The 22,604-nt window shown below is 40.8% G+C and overlaps 1 protein-coding gene and 1 long non-coding RNA gene across 2 annotated transcripts; one reads left to right on the top strand and one right to left on the bottom strand.

Annotated features, from left to right (window-relative positions):
- Positions 1-3,165: 3,165 nt before the first annotated feature.
- LOC117773217 lies at positions 3,166-21,206 on the bottom strand. Its single transcript, XR_004615878.1, has 3 exons — positions 21,194-21,206; positions 20,173-20,175; positions 3,166-3,399 (listed from the first exon to the last, which is right to left on the bottom strand). It is a non-coding gene; the product is annotated as an uncharacterized LOC117773217 (long non-coding RNA).
- On the top strand, positions 5,733-18,873 carry LOC117773216 (myelin protein zero-like protein 3). The gene is made up of 6 exons (XM_034604935.1): positions 5,733-6,108; positions 8,639-8,805; positions 14,764-14,977; positions 16,493-16,649; positions 17,570-17,639; positions 17,891-18,873. Exons 1-6 carry the CDS (start codon positions 6,048-6,050, stop codon positions 17,969-17,971), a joined length of 750 nt encoding a protein of 249 aa, XP_034460826.1. The 5' UTR covers positions 5,733-6,047; the 3' UTR covers positions 17,972-18,873.
- Positions 21,207-22,604: the final 1,398 nt, after the last annotated feature.

Raw genomic sequence — 22,604 nt, 5'->3', positions numbered from 1 at the left:
GTTGTGTCGTGTTGAGTTGCGTTTGGAAGTGCACAGTCAGATCTGAAAACCCTTTGATTGCAAAACGTCCTTGAGAGCCTTTTTCCTCACCGTGCATCTGTGAATGCATCACGTCTACTAACAAATGATTGTAACTGTCTTCTTTTTGTGACAGAATTTTGTACTTGTGACCTTATACTGAGCAATATGTTTGTAGATTTTTCTCTTCTTCCTATTTTTATAGATAATACCAGAAGTATTTTGTACTGTTTTTTTTATGACACTGTTTGTTTTAGAGATTTTATAAAAACAAGGTTTTCTAATAAAAATGCCTTTAAATCCTCTTTTTTTTAATCAAATAAATGTCACTACACAAAGTTGATATGTGCACACACACCAGTTTGCAAACAAGCAAACAATCACACACAACTTGACGTGATTTGACAGAACTCATCTATTATGTAAGAGAGGAATCTCATTATCCAGCATTTATTATGCATCATTATTTTTAATGTACTACCTCCAGTTGTGTGCTTATGGTGTGTCTGTCTGCAGAGCTTTGCTTGTTTACCTGTTACAGCGGGAAATGTTTGTTTAATTTGTTGCAGGTTCAATACGTATTACGTTAGCTATGCTGCCTGTGTGAGTCAGATTTTTCTTGTTTGTTGGATGATATCGTTCATGCCCATGAATATGTTGCTCCTCACCTTTGTGTGAGTGAGTGAATGAGTGAGTAAGTGAGTGAGTGTGTGTGTGTGTGTGATCAAAGTCTGTCCCTCTGGGTCCAGCTTTAGTTACTGAGTGACAGAGTGTGTGTGTGTGTGTGTGTGTGTTAAGATGGGGTCAGAGCATGGACGACTAACACTAAAAAGAGGGACAGGGTAGGTGAGATGTGTGTTTATCCAAAGTTAAATAATTACATGTGCAATAATGTTGAACTGGTTAAACGACAGTGTTGTCTCTAGATAATCTTGTTTGTATCACCAAAGCTTCTGTCGATTAATCTTGCAGAGCTGGAACAGCGGCCTTCAAATGATTCTCCCTCTTCAATAATCAACTGGGTGTGGAAATGAACATGTTCAGATGTTCAGGGCTTATTTTATTAGCAATTATTAGAGCTTTTGCTTCAAACACAGTATGACAGTCATATGATGGCAGAATGTTATATTTTCTGTAGCATAGCCTGGCTAGTCAGGTTTGGCATCAATGTTTAACAAAGAAAAAAACATATGTCATTTTCTTCATTCCCAGAATGCAGTGCAACTTGAGGAACACTTTGTATTTTGAGTAAGAATGTGATTTTATTTCCTTGATTGCAACTCTGTTATCATCACTACTATCACCCCACTCAAAGAGAACCACACCTGTGTGTGACACATTTTTTCCTGTTCTCTAGGGGTTGACAAAAGGCATTCTGGGAAATGTAGGAAATCAGACTGGGGGAAAAATGGAAATAATCATTACTGAGCTATCAGGTGGAACACCAGCTCGATATTAGCTATTGCTTCAACCATTATTACCTCCTCATGAGGTTTTTAGTACTTAATAGCACATAAAAAGGGAACCATACATTTAAAATTTTAACCATAAATGACTGCATCTACACATATTTTTATGTATATCAATATCCAACTATTTTACTGTCACTTCTCCAGGATGACAGCCATACTCCTGAGAGAGCTGTTCTCAACCATTCCTTGTTCATGACTCATTTAATAAGGTGTTGTTCTCCACTGTGTGTTCATTATTGCAACACACGCAACCCTTTTCCCAAAAGAATAGACTAATATGGGCTTTGTTTCATAAAGAAAGGAATGGAAACTCTGAATATGTCCTTCCCGCTCTCTGTATTACTTGTTATGTGTCTTGCTTCATCTCTCTCTCTCTCTCGGCCCAATCTGCATTCCACACTTCAGGATAGGTCGTACCTGGCACAGTATCGTGGAGGAGCACTAAATTCCTTTGCACACCCTCACGGGTGTGTGCGCATGTGTACTTGTACTTATATCTTTGTGAGGACCATTTTGAGTAATGATCTTACAGAGTGAAGACATTTTGGGAAAGTGAGAATTTTGGGGGAATGTGAGGACATTTTTGGTCGTAACATTGTCGAAGGGCTCTGTGAGGGTTAAGACTTGCTTTTAGGGGTAGGGTCAAAATTAAGTTTTGTCTCAGGGTTAGGGTAAGGCATTTTGTTGTAATGCTTAAGGTTAGGTTAAGGGGCTCATGAATGAATTATGCCAAAGTGTGTCCTCAATAAGATAGTGACCTAAATCTGTTTACAGTCACATTATGGGAAGTCCTCTACCTTTTAGGGGACAAAAAAACAAGTCCCTATAATGTACACCCATTACATTCTGAGGTGAAGACATCAGGTTTCAGGTTAGGTTTAGGTCAGGGTTAGGCAAGTAGTAGACTAACTATGGTTAGAGTAAGTCTCCAGGAAATAAATTTAAGTAATGATGTAATTTTCCTCTGAAGTCATAGAGACACAATTGTTTGTTTGTTTGTGTGTGTGTGTGTGTGTGTGTGTGTGTCTGTGTGTGTGGGTGGGTGCACAAAACACAAAAGTATGAGCTTGGAACAACAGGTTTGCAGCAAGTCAACTCACTGGCATGTACTGTACCTATGAGACCAAATGTTCGACTGACTGACAGATGCAGCTCCCTACGCACATATACACACCCAAATGCACGCAAACACTAATCCATTCAGTCTAAAGGTAGAGGCTCTGTTTGCCTCAGTGAATCGTATAGAGCGGAGCCTCTCATAGCTATTGAAGCTATTGAGTAATGCTGCCTCACTGACCAAAGTTTCTCTGCTTGTGAAACCCTCAAATTACACTGAGATTACTGGTGTGTAGCGATGCACCTTTTCATCAACTATTTAGCACATAGAGGGCATATAAACAGATGAATAAACTGCAAGACTCTCAGGATTTCTTTTGACAAAGGATAATGGTTGCCTTCACCGTCTGATTCAAACCACCTTTATTAGTCCCCTCTAGTGTTGACAACAGAAGAACAGGTCTCTTGTTGATCAGAGTCGCCAGTGGGGAGAGCCTTCATTGTGACCGCGACGATTTCAGCTGAAACTGAGAACATGCTACTGTAACCAGACAGAGAACCCCTGTATTCACTCTCACAATGCACAACACAATGTAGATCTGTGTGAACATATCCAGGTAAGAGCCATAGGACCTTATCTTTCGACAGAGGATGGGGCTCTATCAAATTAAAGCAGATAGTGTTATAATATGGTTAACACAATGCAGCACTGTGCAACACAGAAATTGCGAATGCTCCCTCAGTATCTATTCAACCAAAGAGGAAGTGATATCCCTGCCTCAGCGTGGGAATTGTTACAAAATATTATTAGCATTCAATATAAACACTGTACTTGTGAATGGATGCAGGGATGCTCCACCACATCTTTATCTCATATCGGCGAGGATGTTCACAAAGGTTTGCAAAAGAATGTGGGTTTGCAAGGAGCCTAACACCTCAATCAAAGTAGGGTCAGGTAAGAGCATTAAAGAAATGTGTACTTTATTACAATTGGGAAGTTGGATTTGTGTCAAAGGGTAAACAGTGATCAAACAGAGAAATAATTAACATTTAATTTGATCCTCAAATCAAATCTCACAGGATTCATTTTCACTTGTTCACATAGTCCCTTAGAGTCTCAAGGTGGCCTGTTCACTCTAATGAACTCATTAACATTACAAGACTCTAAATTAGCTTTCACAATACAATTAGCTTTTTTTTTTCAAAATTGCTTTGACTATATTTTTCTCCTCATGACGCCACATTGTTATCTATTAACTCTAATAAAATATTTTTCTTCACGCATTACATTGTAATTCTGTCAAATATTGATTCAGTCTGTGGCACACAGCTGCACCACTGTGTTACAGAGAGCAGAGCCCAAAGTAATTGGGGAGGCTGCTCTCATTTGGTATCCTCTGATGTGTCATGAAATGAAATGAGGTTATGCAACACGATTACGGCTTCTCTCCTGTCAGAATTGAGGAAACGCTCCTGGCAAACCAGATGGATGCGAGGATGTAGCCGACAATCCCGACCAAATAAAGATGTAAATAAACTTCAAAAGGGCTTTGTACAAACACGGAGAGGAGATATAAAAGCATTACACCAGAGTGCAACTGAACTAGCAAAGACTAGTAAAACAAATATCTTCTCCCATTAGGGATAATTACAACAGAGAAGACAGAGATCGTGGACAGGGATTGTGAAGTAATATGCCTAGAAATAGCAGGGGAGACCCATTAGAGCGTCCATGGTTTTGCAGAGGAGCTGACTGGGGAGATAACGCAAGGAGGACCTGGGCCTCGGGCCTCAACACAGTGGGTTCACATGAGGTTTTGGAGATGGGACACGTATTATTTTTTTAAATGGTGTTATTTTGGCACATGCCTGTTTTAGAGAGTTTCATGCCTTTGCTCTAATGCTTATAATCAACATCCTCATCCAAAATAAACCCAGTATAATTTTCAGAGAGGATGCTCTTTTCTTCTCTAGTGACTTGTGCAGGGCCGACTTTGTGAATGCAGTTGAAACATATTAGCCAAACAGAAAGCTACATCATTATATTCTGCAGTAATTTAAACCATATGACACCGTATTATGATGCTGATGATAATAACATTGTAACAGTCAAAATAAAGCCCCATAAACTCCCAGTGACAGTTGTATTTTATACAGAAAGGTGTTGGTACTCTCATTGGCATAAATAGAGTGTACAAAATATTAGAAATCTGTCTTTGTAATGTTCAATAGAATAGAATAGAATAGAATAGAATTAATGAAGGAGTACTTTCATGAAAATATTGTCTTTGGCCAAAAAGCAGAGCATATGGTATGATGATGGTATGATAAAATGGTTTAAAAAAGGCAGATGACAAAGACAGTTTATCCACACGGGTATACATATATACAGTACATAAATACATACTTGGGATTCAACCTCTAAAATAGCTTTAAAAAAAGAATTTAAAAAAAAATAAGTGTAATACAATTCAGTAGTACCACAACTTGTGGCCTAAAAGTTTCCACAAAACCTGAACATTATATTCCTTGTGAAGGTAGAAATAGTTGAATGCAGTACCGCTAGTGGTGGTTTAATGTAGGTGTACCTAATAAACTGCCAATTTAGTCCATGGTTTGGATTTTTTTCAAAAAGGTGAACTTTCCCAGTACTTTTAGCAAATTTGCACAACTTAGTGTTGGTAACTGTTAAAAATGGAAGCACATTTCTGCCAGAGAAAGGTAAAAAAAAGAGGAATGCTAATTCAAAATTAGGAGATTAAAAATGGGAATTATGAGATAGTGAATTAAAATTAGGAGATGGTAAATCATTATTATGAGTTCTGTCATTATTTTGAGATAGTAGCCCAAGTCTTTTTTTTTTTATTTAAGTCTTTGGTTTGAGATAATAAATCATTATTTTGAGATACCATGTCATTATTTTAAGATACTAAATCACCATTTAGAGTTACAAAGACAGCATTGGATTTAGTAACTCATATATTGAGTCAATATTTTCAGATAGTAAGTCATTATTTTAGGTTATAAAGTCACTATTTAAAAAAAGTAATTCATTATTTGAAGTTGGTTCTTCTTTACTTTGAGAAAGTTACTCATTATGATGACTTGCAGGATTTATTGTAACACAGGGTCAGAGATGAGCTTCCGCAGGTTGTATTCTCTGAGGTGGTGGACAGAGGATGACAGTGAGGTCGTTTTTGGTTGGATTATAATCCCTCTGCTGACTGGTGACCATCACAGTATCTTCTCCTCTTCCTCTCCTGCCTCCTCCTCCTCCTCCTCAGCTGTGTAGTGATTGTTGATTTACTCCCTTTGCACCAGCAGCAGCAGCTCCACTTCCTGATACACCTGTTTGTCAGGTAGCATCGGGAATGTGCCTCCGCCGCGGACACACTGAGTCATGACTCCACAGACTATGGACGCAAGCTCACCCGCGCCTTGACGCAGCTCCGTCTTTTCCTCCATTATCATTTACTATTAGTGTTATCGTCGCGGACTAAAATGCGCCAGGGGAACTCCGCTGTGACCGCGGCGTGGCTGCTGTGTGCGCTCGGCTGTTTGGGTGAGTAAACACACGGGAGGCCGCTGCTCCGCGTTCATGTCTCAACCCAAGTTTCCACCAGAGGAACCGCGTCTGGCTCCATGTTGGTTCATGCAGCAGGGTGCTGCCAGTCACCTGATAGTCAGGAGACTTTTATTTACGTGTAGTTAGAAGTTTTTACACAAGTTTACATTCCACATGGTTCATTTGAATAAAACCTAAAGGGAAGACCAGGTTTACTGAGGAGTAAAGTCTACAGCTGCTTACACTCAAACGCCATTTTAAGCCTAGCCTTGTTTTACTAGTAAGTGACAGTCAATGGATCCACACCTGGGAATAAAAGTGCTCACATGTTGTGCGTTTCACATGCACACACACATCTTTCCCATGAAAAACATGTGGTGAACTTTACTAGGAAGTTGTAGTGAACTGTGCCTCAAACACGAGACATATTTGTTTGTCAATTCTTTATTTTTGTTTGGTGGGAATATGTCAACACCAGACCTCAGGAGTCAAGTCAGTTTCCACAGGATAGGGTCAGGCTCGGGGTGATTCAGACAACTTGTAAGCAGTACGTTAGGAGCTGTCCCTGTACCGAGGATTACACACATTTAAACAGGCTCTAAACTGTCGGCTGGTGAAGGTATCATCATAAAAACATCTGTCCAAGATTGGCTTCAGTGCTTCTGTGGCTCAGTCAAAACACAAGCAACACTGTGAGCAGGGCAGCACAACATGGTGTCGTTGTCCTCCTGACTTCTTTGTTTATTTTTTCTTTTCTAAATATAAATGTCCAGATATCTTGTTTGCGGTATCAGCATCACCACTGATGAGCTTCCAACTTCCCAGTCCCACTGCTTATCACCAGATTGACCGCATCTATCCTGTCTTCAAGTTAAAGAGCGCCTCAGCTTTCAAGGCCCCTCTGCTTGATATCCACTTCTACGAAGTGATAGCGTTGTTCATGCTGTCGAGCCGCTCACCCTGGGGGTCTTTGTAGAGGATTCTGGCTGATTGCATGATATCTCTCACACTAGTTTCTGTAAGATAAACTTTGTCCTCATCATGGCTGTGGGGCCTTTGATGGAAACAGTGGTGTCAGTCTAGGATCAGATATATCTGCTGATTGCCGGGCTTACTTTGCTCTCAGTTCGTCCTCAGTGGGAAGATGGTTTGAGGCCTTTGCTTTGAAATGGGATGGGCTTTCATTTATGCTCAGAGAGACTGCGCATGAAACTCTCTGATGTTGTGTTGATGCTCGAATACAGCAGTTTTTATAGGTTCATGTTAAAGGCCATGAAGACAGTGATACATTTAAGGTTATTATAATTTGATTCGTATCAATGTTAGCGGCAGGGTCTTTCAGTTGATGAGTCGGTGCAATAATTTGGTCTCTACAGCTATTTGATGGAGAGCTATGAAATTTGCGTCATATATTCAAGGTCCCAAGGGGATTAATTCTAATGCCCTTAGTGCTTTGTCCAACTTTTCATCCCGCACCACCACCAGGTTATTTTTCTTTCAGGGAAATATCATGTTATCCACTTCATGGAGGGCCACATTTTTTGCAGATATTCATGGTTCCCAGAGGATGAATCCCACGATGTTCATCATCCCCTGGCTTTATTTTCCTCTAATGCAGCCATGAGGTGGGTGTCTTTGGTTTTTGGTGTAATATGTTGAGGTAATTGAAGGAACACCATGACATTTACTTCAGATGTTGCTCCCCACAGGATGAATTCTGTGGACTTCTGTGACCCCCCTGATTTTTCATGTAGTGCCACCACCACATGAGAGTTTCACCAGTACTTTGCTTTAAGACAAACACCTGCAAATTTAAAACATGTCCATCTTCTCAACTGTACTTTGCGTTTAGTGCTAATTAGCATGTTTACATGCTAAATTAAAATGGTGAACGCTGTCAGCAGTACTGCACCTTCTGAACATCAGCATGTTAGCATTGTAATTGTGAGCATGTCGTATTGGGGTTCAGCTCAAAGCACCACTTGTGTATTTTAGTCTCACAGAGCTGCTAATATGGCTGTAGGGTCTAGCTCCATATTTTCCGTAAGATATGAATTCAGTTATCATGGTCTGGAAGCAGTCTGTGTCTTTAGCGAGTTGTGGACACAGCTCAGGTCGGTCTCCCTTGGCGTTGTGAATGAAGTGTAACACGATGAAAACACATCTAGTGACAAACACAGGAGCAGAAGCTTTGTGTGGAAGTGAAGGTCCCTGATCAGACAGAGGTGTAGCAACAAGTCTGTCAAACACAACAAGGCCGGTGAGAAACTTCTATCAGACTGTTCTCAGTTCAGTGTTTACTAGGAGGGATTTGCTTTGCTGACGCCTCATGTTACCACAGTGTGTGGGTATTTGTAGATGCTATCATCTTTGCTTGTATAATAGATTAGTAAAATGTCACTCCCATGTATTCTCTCTCTCTGCCTCTGCTCTCTTCCTTGCTCTCATTCTTCCTGAACACCTTTGACATGTAAATATGCACATATCACATATCATCCCTGACCTTCTTTCTACTCTTCACTTCCAGTCCCTCCTCTAGTCTCCTCCATCTTGGTGAGTTCTCCGGCAGAAGTCCATGCGTCCAGTGGGGACACCGTCAAGTTGTCTTGCGCTTTCACTTCCACCAGCAGGCCAACCAGCAAGATGACTGTGGACTGGTCTTACAGGCCCCAGAGTGGAGGCCCACCACAGACAGTGAGTATACATTTATCAGAACAATGCTGTATTATACACATGGTTGCAGGAGGTGGTCAAATGAACATGTCTATCCGAAGTCTATCCGTTCTAAAGGTTGAGATGCTCTCTCTTAATTTTACTTTGTCAAGGACAGTTTGAGAAAAACCTTCTTCATGAATGCGTGGATCAACCTTTTCTTGATTTGATGCGTTTATCTTCATATTATGAGGTAAATGTTTAGGAAAACCAAGACACTTAGGCTGAGCAGCACACCAGCTGAACACTGGTGCTGTCCTTGAATGAATACATAATTCATTGATTAGTTGATAGACAGGCAATTTATTGGCAAGTGGTATATGTTCAGGATCAATTTATCATTTAGTTATTAAAAAAAAAAAATGCCAAAGAGTCATTACTTCCACCCTCTCTTCTTCCCTTTCTTAGCCCGCTATGACAGTTGACGGAATATTTTGGTATTTTGGACTACTGGTCAAAAAGAGAATAATTTCAAGACAATACATTTTGCTTTGAGAAAGAGAGATAAACATTTTGCGATACTCTTTTTAGTTTGTTTACCATTGAATCGATATTTCGTTCATGTGAGTCACATTTCTCCTTGTATTTATTTTATAGTACTTTCACTTACATTTAAATCTTTATTTCTCTATAGATTGTGAGCTTAAAACTCTTTTTATCCACTGGTCAAAATATGGTCTATCTTACCGGAACACAGCCATTGTGTAATTGGCAGGCAGATAAAACAAAATACCATCTTTTCTTTTCACCCCATAGATTCTATATACAGTGGACACCGCATATAGTGATCAACCGTTCAGCTTGGGACAGAATCGTTCCTATACAAACTGTTTAAATGATCTGGTTATAGTGATAAAGAAATCTGCTTTCAGTGTTCATTTTGGGTCTTTTCATACATGTTTGGGCCGTAAAAAAGTTCTGTTTTACCGGCTCTGTCAGTATTTTTACTGCTACTAAATGTGTCTATCATTCGTGCTGCACACTGCCAACCAAATCGAGACAAACCGAGCACGCCCGCCGTCTCCTAATTAATGAATGAATGCTCACAACTACAAAGAAAGATTAAACTAATTTAAGTAGGGGTGTAACGGTACATGTATCCGAAACAAAGATTTCCGGTACGGGCCCTTCAATTCGGTACGCCGTGCACCGAACGAATGCAGCGAGTCCACATGCGGAACTTATTCGCATGCGTACAGGTCTCAAATTCCGATGGACAACTTGAGCGAAGGACCTGATGTGCTGTAGGTTCGTGGTCACATCGACCGCATACAACAGGACTGTGAAGACCCTCCCTCATCATTTAAGTCTGTGGGAACGCTTCAGTTTAACAGTCAACTATAATGATGATGGAGAGGATGATGAGTGGATCATACAAAAGCTGACATTGTGCAACTGCTATGGGATATGTAGCTGGTAGCACATCGAACATGCCGACTTGTTTGAAACGGCATCACCAGAGTGATGTCCACTAACGTTGGGAATAACACTAACATGAGTGGGACAAGGAAAAAACGAGTTCTGTGCAAACACAGCTCCGCTAATACAGACTGTGCCAAAGCAATAACAAACATAGGTGTTTTTATAGGTGCGGACATGCGACTGTTCTGTTGTTGAGAACACAGGGTTCGAACACACAGAAAGTAACCGAGCCCCGTTACAAAGTTCCCTCTCGTCCGCATTTCAGACAGCAGGTCACACCAGCCCTTTTATAAACCTCTGTCCCTAGTGTGAGAGTGTTCTCCACAGTGGAGACATTGTTAGTACCAGCAGGGCATCAAACCCTCTCTTCAAACTATGTGGAAGAGTACATTATTTTGAAGAAAAACAAAGAAAACACATATATTTAATAATGATCATAAAATACAATTACGGTGCAGTTTTCTACATGCTGCACCTTTTAATGGATATTTATTTTACTATTTTTATTTATTTATTTACGAGTGTTTACTTTGTTATTTTACTTTTGTAAAAATAATTAGGTAAGAAAGACAAAGCCATAGTTAACCAGGGTTGAATAAAAAGACTAGTCAATAAGTTTATTGTTTTCTGTTCCTTGTTTTTACCTAAATCTTACTGAAAATGTACTGAACCGTGATTTTTGTGTACCGTTACACCTCTATATTTAAGAAAAGTATCGATCATGATGTGATGATCAGTGTTGATATTGTGACGTCATTTCAAACAAATCAATATTTAAAATGTAGCAAGTCAGCTGTGTCGGTGTGTGTGTTTGTGTTCAGCAATAGAGAGAGAGATGGAGAGAAAAGTGAACAGCGGAGTCGGTTTGCGTGTGTGTGCGTGCGCATGTCGTCCTTATCTTAAAAAACGTGATCACTATAAGCGGTTTCCACTGTAGTAGGAAAGTAAAAATAACTCCAAAGATCACAGTTAAACACGTGATAATAGAGTATTAGAATAGAAAGCCTTTATTCTCATTAGAATTAGTAAGAGAAAGCAGCACATTGAAATTAGAGGCGTTACTTTGGAAAAACTGTAAATTCAAAAGAAACAAGTTTAAAATCTGTCAAATCAAACAAACCATTAAATACATAACCATTAAATATGAGACTAATAATTACTTAGAAGAGTGGTTACCCATTTGTCAATGCACAGAATGGATATTGATCTAAAATGGTGTGAATATGAATGTCAGCATATGACGTTTATTAATTGGTAGACCAAAGAGTAATAACTATTCTCTTTGGACACTAACTTAATCAAGTTAGTGAGTTGTATGTATAAGTGTAAAATGTACACAGTGTAGGATTAGTCATTAATCAAGAAAAGAATCAGCAATGTAAACACGCCTGAGTTTCAGCATGATTGAAGCCTTAACTTATTTCCATTTAATCTTTTAGATCTCACACAGATTGTTTACAGGTATGTGACTTCCTATGCTTTCTTCTTTGACCCTCTGACTTATCTTAACCTACATGTTCACCTGTACACATACCCCTAAGAAGACATGCCCCAAGTCGCCCTCTGTTTTAATGTAGATACTCTATGCATTAGGAAGTTTCATCTACCAGCATCACTGGGCTGATCCCGTATTCAGCCCACCACCTTCCAGCACATGCTTTTGCGTCTTGCGGAGGCTTCATCAGGAAACCTGCTGGTCAGGTACCTTTAATACCCCTTCCTCTGTGGCGGCGTTGTGGTCTTGAAATGCGTTCAGATGTTTCCATTCCAACCCATAACTGCACTCAGTCCTCTAACCCCACACACAGTCTGGGTTCAGCTTCAGCCACATAATTTAAGCAGCTCCATTTGGACTTGAGGATAGCCATCATGTGTGGTTCTGCGAAATCGCATTTGAGCGCAAAATCCATAGTGTGGTAGCTGCAACTGTATATGCCATCATCTCCTATAGGAGCACTCAGACTTAAGTGGAGGCTAATGTTTTGTGGCTGTGCTGATATGGAGTGCTGTTGGGTTAGTCATTAAGATCCAGTTGTCTTGTTTTAAAGAGTGTAGGGGGAGGAGAAGAAAAAGGACTGCATGGTATATCAGTGTTAGTTTGTGTATTTATGCATGTGTCAGCAGATAGTGGGGCGATACCTCACAAAGTTGCACAACTACAATAAAAAGGCGTTGTCGGTAAGAAAAAGCCACAAACTGTCTGCATATCCTTTGACAAACACCCCAGCTCGTTTGTTCTCTCTATCACAGATAAATAATGAGACCCAGTTTCCTGATGCATAGATGGAACCAAGTCTGGAGGTTTCTAATTTCAATTTCTAAGCCTGCATTTACTCTCCATCCAATTTCATTAGGCATTTTGGCCTGTTTTTTTGGCGTGTGTGCCCCCCCCCCCCCCCCCCCCCCCCCCCGGTCGTATATCACACCGGGAGAGACCATGAATAAGCATGTGAAAAGCTCTGTCAGAAAATATAATTTTTGCTGCCAAAGCTTTAGTGTCAATCCGAAGTGCTGCAGTGCTTCAGTGGATTGTATAATTACCTCAGCCCTGATGAGAATACATTTTGTAGATTGGAGAAGAGAGGCTGGATGTTCAATCAAATATCAGTGGGAGCTGATGGTAATTGGAGGATTAGGCAATTGAATTCTGCTGAATAAGTCTAAAAATAAATCTATTATGAAGATGTAAAAGCTAAGTGAGACGCTGTTGTCAAGTCAGTGGAAGCTTTTGTTTGAAATGTCTCCGATTTATGGCGTAGGTGGCCCCAGTTTAAAAGTGTCTCTGTCGTGGTCGTACTGCAGCAAGTTTAAGACGGCTGAGATGTTTGTTGCAGACCGAGCAGACTCGTACGTCGTCACTGACTTCAAGCTGCTCTCGTGTAGGCTTAGCTGTGCCAAGTCCTCAAATGATCAGTCATGGATGAATAACAGTGCAGGGAGATACAAGGGTTTTTATCTCCGACCAGGTTTCACAGTCAGTCTCTCAGAAAAATGATGCAGATAGACACACAGCTGTAAAACTATAAAGCTGTATCAGTGTCTGTTTTCATTGATTTCTCAGAGAACAAATCATAGATCTTGATGAAAAAAATCTCGCATATTTAGGGGACTGATATTAAAAGTTTTTGCAATTTGGTGCAGATCCAAATAAAGATGTGGATATAGTGAATTTAAATGTGGTTTCATAAGGGACTGTTAGGCCTTGGCAAAGGTATGCACACAACTTGCTGACATGGCAGACCCTCTTGAATCCATCAATTGAGTACTTTTTATCAATATTAGCTCAAATAGTTTCTCTCTCATTGCAATGACCAAATGTTTTGTGAAATAAAGAGTTTCAGGAGCACGTGGTTTGATAGTGTGATGTGAGTGAAGGCATCTCGTGTGGCATTGGGATTTCAACATACTGTTGAATCCAACATGGTTGTGAATTTGAACAAATGTCTTTAGACAACAAGTGGTGGTTAGAAGAGCATCATTATTCAATAAGATGATTTTATCTTTTTACGTGCTTTCTCCTCTGTTTTGAACAAAAAATGTCTCTGTGGGGATCATTAAAATGTATTTTGATTCCGATACCTGAACCATGGATTGAATGTATATTAAGTAAACAAATGGTATAAAACAGCACAAATATAGTGCAGCACAGAAACGGTATCTAAGACCAATAGAGATTATGTGGCAAGAAATCTTGTGGCAAGAAATCTTGCCACATAAAGTTCTATTTAAAGGTTAGTGGTGACTAATCTGGGATTTAAAAAACTCAATTTAAGAAAAGAAAACTCCCAAATCCTTGGTTAACTCTTTGATAAACATACTGTATCTTCATTCCCCCTTCACCACCCACAGATGTCTTGCTTTTGAGAGGTCAGCTTGATGTGGGAGTAATGACGGTATGGAGTTTAGTTGTTGAAAACAGACTAATGCTTGATCAGATTTGTATTCATACTAGTGCAGTGTCTGTTCTAAGCCTGCCTGTTTGGAATGGTCTGTTCTCTTGTCCTGTGTTAATGCTCTGGAGCTGCTTTAGAATTATACCTTGTCATTAGTGTCATTGCTTCCAATCCAACTGGTGCTCTGCCCTTTGCATGCGCAGGGGGGCGCAACAATAAAAAACCCCGACCTCACAGTAACACACCGATGATTCCGCTATGGAAGACCTAAGTCATTTTACACCCAATTATTTTCATATTTATCAACAGAAAATATTAACTAGAAAGGAAATTATCTTATTTTTCATTAACCTTTTTAACTCAAAATGTTTTGAATGAAATAAAACTGTAAAACTCACTCTTATTGTACCTTTAATATCTGAGAGGAGACAGTGAAATAAGAAATGTCTCAGTGCATCACTTCACCTAAGTGTTTTTTTCTCTTATCTGTCCAGTTGTGTAAGTCACAGAGTCGATGCATTGTGTGTTAAGTATATTTGTATTAAATGAAGGCAAGTTTAATGTCATGACATCAGGAGTAAAGGCACAAGTCAATCTTTTAAACTGTCTTTTTTTTTTCTCTCAGTTTTTCCACTTCTCCTCACGGGCGTTCCTTCCATCAGACGGTCAGTTCGCTGGTCGTATCCAGTGGCAGGGAACCCCGGCGCGAGGGGAAGCCTCCATCTCGTTGATCAACGCCACGTTGAGCGATAATGGGACCTTTACATGCTCAGTTAGAAACCCTCCTGATGTCCACGGGTCCCCAACTTCACACACAGTACTCACAGTCACACCAAAAGGTAGGATTGCACACACATATGCACATTTCACAATACCATGTACACAATCATTTGACTTCCTGCAGCCTCTTCAAAGCTAACTTGAATGCATGTAACATATCAGTGTATTACAAAATCTTGACTCTTATAATGTCCCGATGCATTCTTGATTAAAATTCATATGTCTAAAGGTTTACACTCTACTCAATGCGTGTCCTGATTTCCCCCGAGTTGTCTGTGTTTGGCTTTGCCCCACAATAAATTGTAAACTGTATACTACATGCAGAGTCTGCACTGGGAGAAAGTAGCTTCTACTGCCAGACCCATATTTTTTGCAGCAGACTAATCCAAACATGTCTTCAGTGTTTGTAGAAGCTTGTCATGATGTTGCCTGTGTGTTTGCCTGCCTCTGCTCACAGCACAGTGCTGATGGTTAGATGCAGGGATGAAGTGGGGGAGTAATCATCTGATTACCTTACCTACTTTTACTGATGTAAACTGGTTTTTGACAGATGTAACTGGTTTTGACATGCATTTACATTACATTTCATTTAGCTGATGCTTTTATCCAAAGTGACTTACAATAAGTGCATTCAACCATGAGGGTACAAACCCAGAACAACAAGAATCAAGCAAGTACAGTTTTCTTTAAGAAAGCCAAACTGCAAAGTGCTATATGTAGGTTTGTAGACATTTGTAGAAGGCATCATACTAAAGTATATTAAGGGAAATATTTTGATACTTGATTTTCTTGTCGAAGGGGCAATATAGATATCAGTCTCTCATATCTGCAGTAAATATGAAAAGCCCCTTTTCCACTGGTCAGAAAACCCACTACCACTTGCTGGCTGGCTTCAGTTTGCAATGGGAATGGAAACAATCATCATTCACTCTCAGGTCAAATGACTCTGCAATAGACAAAGATTTTTTATCGACTCCCATCGGCAGTGATGGAAAGGTGACACCCAGGTAAACCCTCTCCTATGACCAGACGGCGAGATGAGAGAGCTTCCCAGTTTGTGGCGTGGACGTCGAACATGACACAGCTGGGGAAAAAAAACTAAAAGACAAACTCCACTACTGGCGATGGGAAAGGAGTTGTTCACCTTTCTTAAGTGGGGTTTACCCACGTTTAAAAATCCTCGTATACACACTAATTTAGTTGTGAAGGGGGTGTAAGTAGAGTTACTACCAGCACTGCTAAAGCATACTAGCATCGTCTTTTTAATTTCCTGGGCGCCAGGCAATTAGGAAGTCACTGGTCCCAGCTAAGACACAAAACACCATGTGTAGTAGAGACACGTTTACTGAACTTGTAATTTCTTGTTCACTACCATTAAATTGGTTAGACTTTAATTACTGCAAGTGCAAAGTGACACAGTATAAACAGTTTTTTCTGTATATGGTGTGAACAGCTAATATCTGTATAATCAATGCTTTTTAAGTGTGGATGATATCATGATATGATATCATGTACAGGTGTGGTGATGAACAGCTTGTTAATGCAGGTCCTGTGACCTCCTACCTTCTCCGCAGCCGTCAGCATTCGCTTCTCTGATGTTGCCGTCCTGCTCGTTTTCATCCTCCTCCCCTCTGGTGTCATCACCCTCATTCTGATTGGACGGATAATCTGTCCCAAGAAGAAGCGCAGCCAATCAAAGGCCTACAGATCACCCATAGAGGTCACGGAGGGGTGAGTCGATTTATTCAACCAATCACTGCTGTGGGTCTCCGGAGAGTAATGATAGTTATTGCAGCCTTTGATGGTTATAGATGCTCTCCTGGATTGCTAATTTGATAAAGATTACTGAAGAATTTAAAATGGAGGCAGGGGTTTGATTTCAGAGAGAATGTGCTTTTTGAAGACAGGTGCTGTGAATCAAAGAGACGTCCAGCAGTAAAATCTGAAATGATCAGATCTACAGGCAGGTTGACAGAGTAGCACACACACACACTCTGCGGTGTGAAGCCACACGGGAGCTGCATTTTGCTATTTTGAGTTGTGTAACACAGGAATATATTTAAATATATATGCTTTTACATGTTGCATTCATTACATGAACATGATGATATAAGTAATACGCAAGAACTCCAGTTCACTTTGGCACAATATTTTAGTTTTTGATTATTCAGTGAAAATAATTTAATGTTTATTTTTTTGATCACTCTGGAACTATATCATTTTTCGGGGGAAACATTTGGAGGAACTCTATCAATCTGCAGCATCTCTTTTTATTTATTTTTCCTGCCATTGTTCTCTTGCTTTCTCTGTCTAAAATCACACTGAGGTGACCCTATGAAAATGTCTTCTTTCAGTAAGAAATTAAAAAAAGAACATAGTGATACGTACAGTATCTTGGGATCGATCCAGGCCTGTGGTTAATCTATGAACTCCTGAGTTTTTACTGAAAATATCTGAAACGACTGACTCATACATTTGCGTTCTCACATAAAGCCCCTCCTGTTTCCAGCTTTTATCTGGACTCATCTGCCTCTCAGCACAAAAGAGGAAGAAGCTAATTTCCCAAAGTATTTAGCCATGTAGAAATAGTTTTTTTCATTGTTATTGTGGGTGTTGTCATTATTGACCATTGCTTTTGTCCAATTCATCAGAGAGGAGTATGGCGTCCACCCACCGGGGGTCAAAGAAAAGGGGGCCTCATGCTGTGACCTATATTTGATGGTACAGTACAGAACATTTCATCATGGCACATTGTCTTCCAGCCCATAAATAACTTAATGAGACATGTCTGCCAGATCCTTTTCACGTGTTTAATTTTATATGCCCTCTATGTCTGAAGACAGGACCTGATGGTGTATTAAATATTGATCTTTTTTTTCCAATGTTGTCTCTGTGTGTGTGTGTGTGCGTGTGCGTGTGTGTGTTTTTATAGCTTGCTCTGACTGTCTCGTTCTCTGCTTCTGTTTGTCCAGGACTCGGACGATGAAGAGGAGTATTACAACATAGACAAGAAGCCTCCAGTGGATGAAGGTTATGCCGAGTCTCAGTTCTAGAGAACCCTTGTGGTTGAGAGATGTAACTGTACAAATCTGGATCTTTTCCTGACGAAGGGGAGTTACAGAATGGAAATCAATGTTGGATTCATGTCGTCTGTGCCACCGTCAACCACTCACGGAGCCACTCTGGTGATGGAGTTTACGTTTTGTGGTGACCCCCTTTTTGTATTTTTGTATTAAGACGATCAGAGTTATCTGCACAGCATGATATTCACACTATTAAATACAGTATAGCAATAATTTGTTTTACCTTTTGTTCACAAGCCCCAAGTTTTCTAAAAGCTTCCCAAAAACCACTTCACAGCTTTTATACCTCTGTGCTGTGGGAGAGCAGAGGTATAAATTCTTAATAAAATCTCAGAGTCTGGGGTTTTAATTAGATATTATTTGTTTATTGTGCGTGTCCAGGTGAGTAGCTGGGATCATCCTGCCCATTAACAACTGACCCAGTGCATGCCGACACAAATACACAGACCAGCTCTATGTTTATTTTTATATTTTGATTTCAAAGTTTCACTCTTATTTTGAAGGAGATAGATCTGTTTTGTCTAATTTATTGCCTGTGTCAAAGCGGCTGTATGAAATGTGTCCGTGCCTATGTTGAACTTTTAGTTGAATATTTCTGTTTATATTCTTAATATTTGGACAGAAAATAAATAAATTGATGTGCAACATTAGCTGCAACCACTTAATACTATTTATGCTATAATACTGTATATAAAGTATATTTGAAATGTCCTCTGTATATTACTGTACTGCATGTCCGAGGTGAATGTGTGTGTCTGCCATCTTACTATACTTGGGGATGTCTGGACTGAGTCTTGGTTTTGGATTCATAGATTGCTTGTGTTGATTCATTTTTTAGAAAGGTTTTTGCTGAAATAAATAGTTTATGAGCAGCTTCTTGTGGCTTTGTACGAGAATGAACATGATGTAAAAAAGCGATGCTTCCAGCTAGTTAATATAAAAAAAATGTTTATTACATTGGTTAACAAAAAGAGACCATTTGTTTGTAAAGCGGAGAGCAAACAGCCACCGTTTCTCCTCTGCTCCCTCTCCGTTTGGTCTGTTGCACTATTCATGAATGGTCTATTCCACTATTTATGAGTTCTTGAATATTCCTTTAAAAACTCTTAGGACAGGCTGGAGTCGCCGAGCTTCTCTTGCAAATTGCAGCAGCATCTGTCTCATCTACGTGACCATGGGACTCGAGAGTCATAAAAACAGGCCGGATAAAAAGCCACCAATGAAAGTCCTCATTCTGTCTCATTCCTTTTCTTTTTCTCATTCCTCTCATTCATGCTCATTCAGGTTTCAATAATTCACACCTAGCGTTATTATCATTCCCTCTTCATCTGAACTACCATGGCAACAACTTACTGATGTCAGGCAGAAGGAAAATGTGTCTAGAAAACTGATTGAGGACAAGAATCACTGATATCTCACTACCTGGATTCGAGGGATGATTTGTTACTATTATTAATAATTTTATTATATATTTTATTATTAACAGGTGTTGATATCCTCTCTCTCTCTCTCTCTCGCTCTCTCTTCTCCCCTCCCCTTTCTTCCTGGGAATATTTTTCAGTGGTTGCACATAAAGACTCTAATGGACACTAACAGTAAATTAATAAATCTACTTATGACAATATGTTTAGCAGTATTAAGATCAGTCCTACTATTTGACTACTGTTGTATTCCTGACTATATTTGTCCAGCTCCATATTCCAGAATAATCGAATGCTCTTCTGATTTTAAATAGATCCTGGGTGCACCCTGTTTTTTTTTTTACACAACACATATCTTTGGTTCTTTAACTATGAAAATGTAAGCATTAAGGATATTTGAATCGTTGCCATGAGCAGAAAACCTGCGTACAGCAACATTTTATACCACAATCGAATTTGTTGTCGGCTCTATGAAGAGTGACACTTGAGGGGAGCAGACTGATGTGCCTGCTCAGCATAAACTGTAGAGAGGAGCTGCTTTAGGCAACCTCTGGTGTAGATGTTGGCGCTCCATCGATAGAGACCCAACCTACAATCTTTTACCCCAGAGCAGAGACAAAACTTTCAATTGCTTCATCCTTTTACAAAAAGTCAAGACATGGTATGATATTAAAATGATGGTTTTTCTGAGCATTTAATACAAACAGCAGAAAATACAACCTATCACTGTTTTTCACATTTCTGTTTCACTGGCTAAACAGATGCACATAAGTTAATATAACCATTATGTTGTTATAACCATTATATTAGTTTCTAGCAGGAAGACTCATGAGACTGAATCCTTTTCTTTACACTCCACTACCACAGATTTCTTTGTGATGTTTAGCCAGTCAGCCATACACATCTTAGTCGTGTCTTTATTGTGAGGCTTTCCTTTCACGATGGGTCTTCAAGTTGTTGTTTTCATTGATCGCCAGCTGTGGTTTCTCTCCAGCGCTGCTCAGTGAAATCTGCTCAACAGTCACTCACTCTCTCATTTCTGATGTCACGGTAGCTTCCGTTCACATTTTTCCACACGGGTATTATTGGTGTTAAACTGCAATAACCCATAATGCACCACCTAGAGAAAAAGAGTGTGCATCAGCCTGCAGGGAATGATGTTTAGTGTAGTACAGGTCACGTGTGGTAACTCTTCATGATGTCATTCATTGCTGTGTAACCTACATATCATAAATATAAAAAGCATGACACTTACTTGCGCTGTCCAGAAATTAAGCTAAAATGTCCTAGATACAAACACTGCCATCTTGGTGACAACTCACCATGTTTTTATTGCAGAAAATAATACATTATTGAACCTAGAGAACGTACAGGGAGCGCTCCATGTTGCTGCTGCACAGATTTCTAAAAGAGGGACCCCCCTCAAAGCAGCCCAGTAAGTGGCCACACTCCTGGTGGAATGAGCTACCAAGGTATCTGGGACTGGTAGGTTCTGTCCAGAATAGGCCTCAGCGATAGTGTTAACGATCCAATGGAACAAACACTGTTTAGACACAGGGTGGCCAACTTTTTTACCACCAAAACAGACAAATAACTGAGAGTGTGAGCCCCTCAGGGACTGTGTGCGTGCAATATAAGCCTTCAGTGCCCTTACTGGGCTTCCTCCTGCAGTAGAGCTGGATCAGGTTGAAAAGTGCTGATCTCAAGCACCTGATTTACCGTCTGAGGGTTTATGACTTTAGGCAATAACGAGGAGTTTGGCCTGAGAGACACGCCTGAGTCACCTGCCCTCCATCTTAAACAATCGTCACTTACAGACAGAGCATGCAACTCACTCACCCTCTTGGCAGAGCATATAGCCAGGAAGAAAGCTGCTTTGTGAGATAGAAACTTAAGGCTGGATTGCCCTATGGGTTCATAGGGAGACTGCATCTGGGACCATAATACCAAGGGGAGTTCCCATGATGGAGCCCTGGCAGGCCTGCTTGGTCGCAGGCGGTATGCTCCTTTAATGAACTGAGACACTAAAGGATGTCTCCCAACTGTAACACCTCCGACTGTCTTGTGGAAGAAAGAAATTGCAGCAGTGTATACCTTAATGGTGCTGGGCGCCCTGTTCGAGTCCAAAAGTGACTGAAGGAAGTGGAGAACCAGCTCAATAGGACAAGTGGCTGGATTTTCCTGTCTGTGACACCATGTAGAAAACACCCTCCACTTTTGGCCGTAGTTATACCGAGTGGAGGGAGCCCGGGCATTGTCTATGGTCCTCAGGACAGCCTCATCTAACCCCTGAGAGAGGTACTGAGAAGGGGCCAAGCCCAAAGCTGCAGGATGTCTGATCTGGGGTGCCATATCTGACCTTCTGCCTGTGAGAGGAGGTCCGTCCTGACTGGCAGGGGCCATGGTTGACCGTGAACCAGGCGAAGGAGCGTTGGGAACCAATGCCTCCCTGGCCACCTGGGGGCTATTAACAGTACCTCGAAGTGGCCCGAGGCGATCCGGTTGAGTACCTGGGGAATCAGAGGGAATGGAGGAAAAGTGTACAACAACCCTTCTTGCCATTCTTGAGATAGTGCATCCAAGCCTAGAGGACCTCCCTTGCCTTTCAGAGAGAACCACATCTTGCAGTGGGTTGTCTCTTCTGACGCAAATAGGTCGGTCTGAGCCATGCCAAACCAACTCCATTAGAGGGATACAACTTCTGGATGAAGCCTCCACTATCCTGGGGGAGGACCAGTCCTGGACAGGAGGTCTGCTGCTCGATTTACAATCCCTGGGATAAAGATTGCCTTGAGTGAAGCCGGTTGCTGAAAGGCCCAAAAGAGGAGTTTCTGTGCCACCTGGAGGCAACGCAGGGACTTTGTGCCTCCCTGGTGATGTATATGATACACAGTTGAAGAACTGTCTGTTCTTATCAAGACATGCCTGCCCTGGATGGAGGAAAGGAGAGCCTTCAGAGCAAGGTGAACCGCTCTCAACTCCAGAACATTGATGTGTTCTCCACCCCAAGGGGCTAGCCACGAACCGAGCACCATCCTGCCTTCCAAGACTGCTCCCCAACCTGTGAGGGAAGCATCTGTCATCACCACTGTCCTCCTCGATGGAATGTTCCCGAGGGGGAGTCCTTGGAGCAGGAGCACCCGGTCCGCCCATGGGCGTAAGGCTTGGAGACATGCACGTGT

This window comes from Hippoglossus hippoglossus, chromosome 13 (genome assembly GCF_009819705.1).
Source record: "Hippoglossus hippoglossus isolate fHipHip1 chromosome 13, fHipHip1.pri, whole genome shotgun sequence".
NCBI classification, from domain to species: Eukaryota; Metazoa; Chordata; class Actinopteri; order Pleuronectiformes; family Pleuronectidae; genus Hippoglossus; species Hippoglossus hippoglossus.
The sequence above is the reverse complement of the archived record's forward strand: the minus strand, read 5'-3'. Positions and strand labels throughout refer to the sequence as shown.